Raw genomic sequence first — 748 nt, forward strand, 5'->3', positions numbered from 1 at the left:
GCCCGCGAAGGTCGCGCGGAGGGACGCACCTCATGAGCTCCGCGGTCATGTCTCCGCTGCTGCCGCTTGGCGCCGCTGGCCGCGCCGGGACCGCGCTCAGGCGCCGAAAGGAAACAAAGCCGTTGGTGCCGCCACCGCCAGCGCCGCCGCCATCTTGTTGGAGGGAGGATGAGGGAGCGCGGCCTCCTGCCGCCGGCCCCCTCCCCCCGCTCGCGGGTCCTCATTGGCTGTCGGCCGCCCCCGGCGATTTTCTCATTGGCCCGTTCCGCCCGGCCCTGTTGCTAGGGCGGTTGACGTCACGTTCACGCTCGGCCCGGCTTTCATTGGTTGCAGCCGTGGTGACATTACCAGAGAGGGCGTGAACTCGCATGACGTAATTTCATGGGCGCAGGAGGTAGAAGGCTTGTGGTGCACTTCGTCCAGCAGAGCCCACGGTCAAGAAAATATCAGCAGATGGGAACGGCGAGCTTCTGCCTCCCGCCCCGGTCCATGGCGGGCACCTGTCAGGAGAGGAGAGGCAGCCCTCAGGGTCAGGCAGTGCTGAGCATCCCTTGCCCCAGCCCTGGCCCCTGTAGCAGTTAGGGTTTTAAAAACCTGAGGGTTAAGCCAGCAGGGTGGGCATCAACCACTGCGTCTGCAGCAAAGCCAAGGAGGCGATTCTTCTGCTGTACTCAGCGCTGGTGAGACCGCAGCTGGAGTACTTCATCCAGTTCTAGGCACCAAGCTTGAGAGAGTCCAGAGAAGAGCC

General features: G+C 64.2%; 1 protein-coding gene across 3 annotated transcripts in view; it reads right to left on the reverse strand.

Moving 5' to 3' along the window:
- Positions 1–175, reverse strand: part of ATRX (ATRX, chromatin remodeler) — a 211,655-nt gene extending 211,480 nt beyond the window's left edge. For all 3 annotated transcript variants that reach the window (XM_019521505.1, XM_019521507.1, XM_019521506.1), the window contains exon 1: positions 30–175. In XM_019521505.1, the coding sequence (XP_019377050.1) occupies positions 30–49 (20 nt within the window). In that variant the 5' untranslated portion in view covers positions 50–175. The remainder of the gene's footprint in view (positions 1–29) is intronic.
- Between the last annotated feature and the right edge of the window lie 573 nt (positions 176–748).

This window comes from Gavialis gangeticus, unplaced genomic scaffold (genome assembly GCF_001723915.1).
Source record: "Gavialis gangeticus isolate Ggan-Ray unplaced genomic scaffold, GavGan_comp1, whole genome shotgun sequence".
NCBI classification, from domain to species: domain Eukaryota; kingdom Metazoa; phylum Chordata; order Crocodylia; family Gavialidae; genus Gavialis; species Gavialis gangeticus.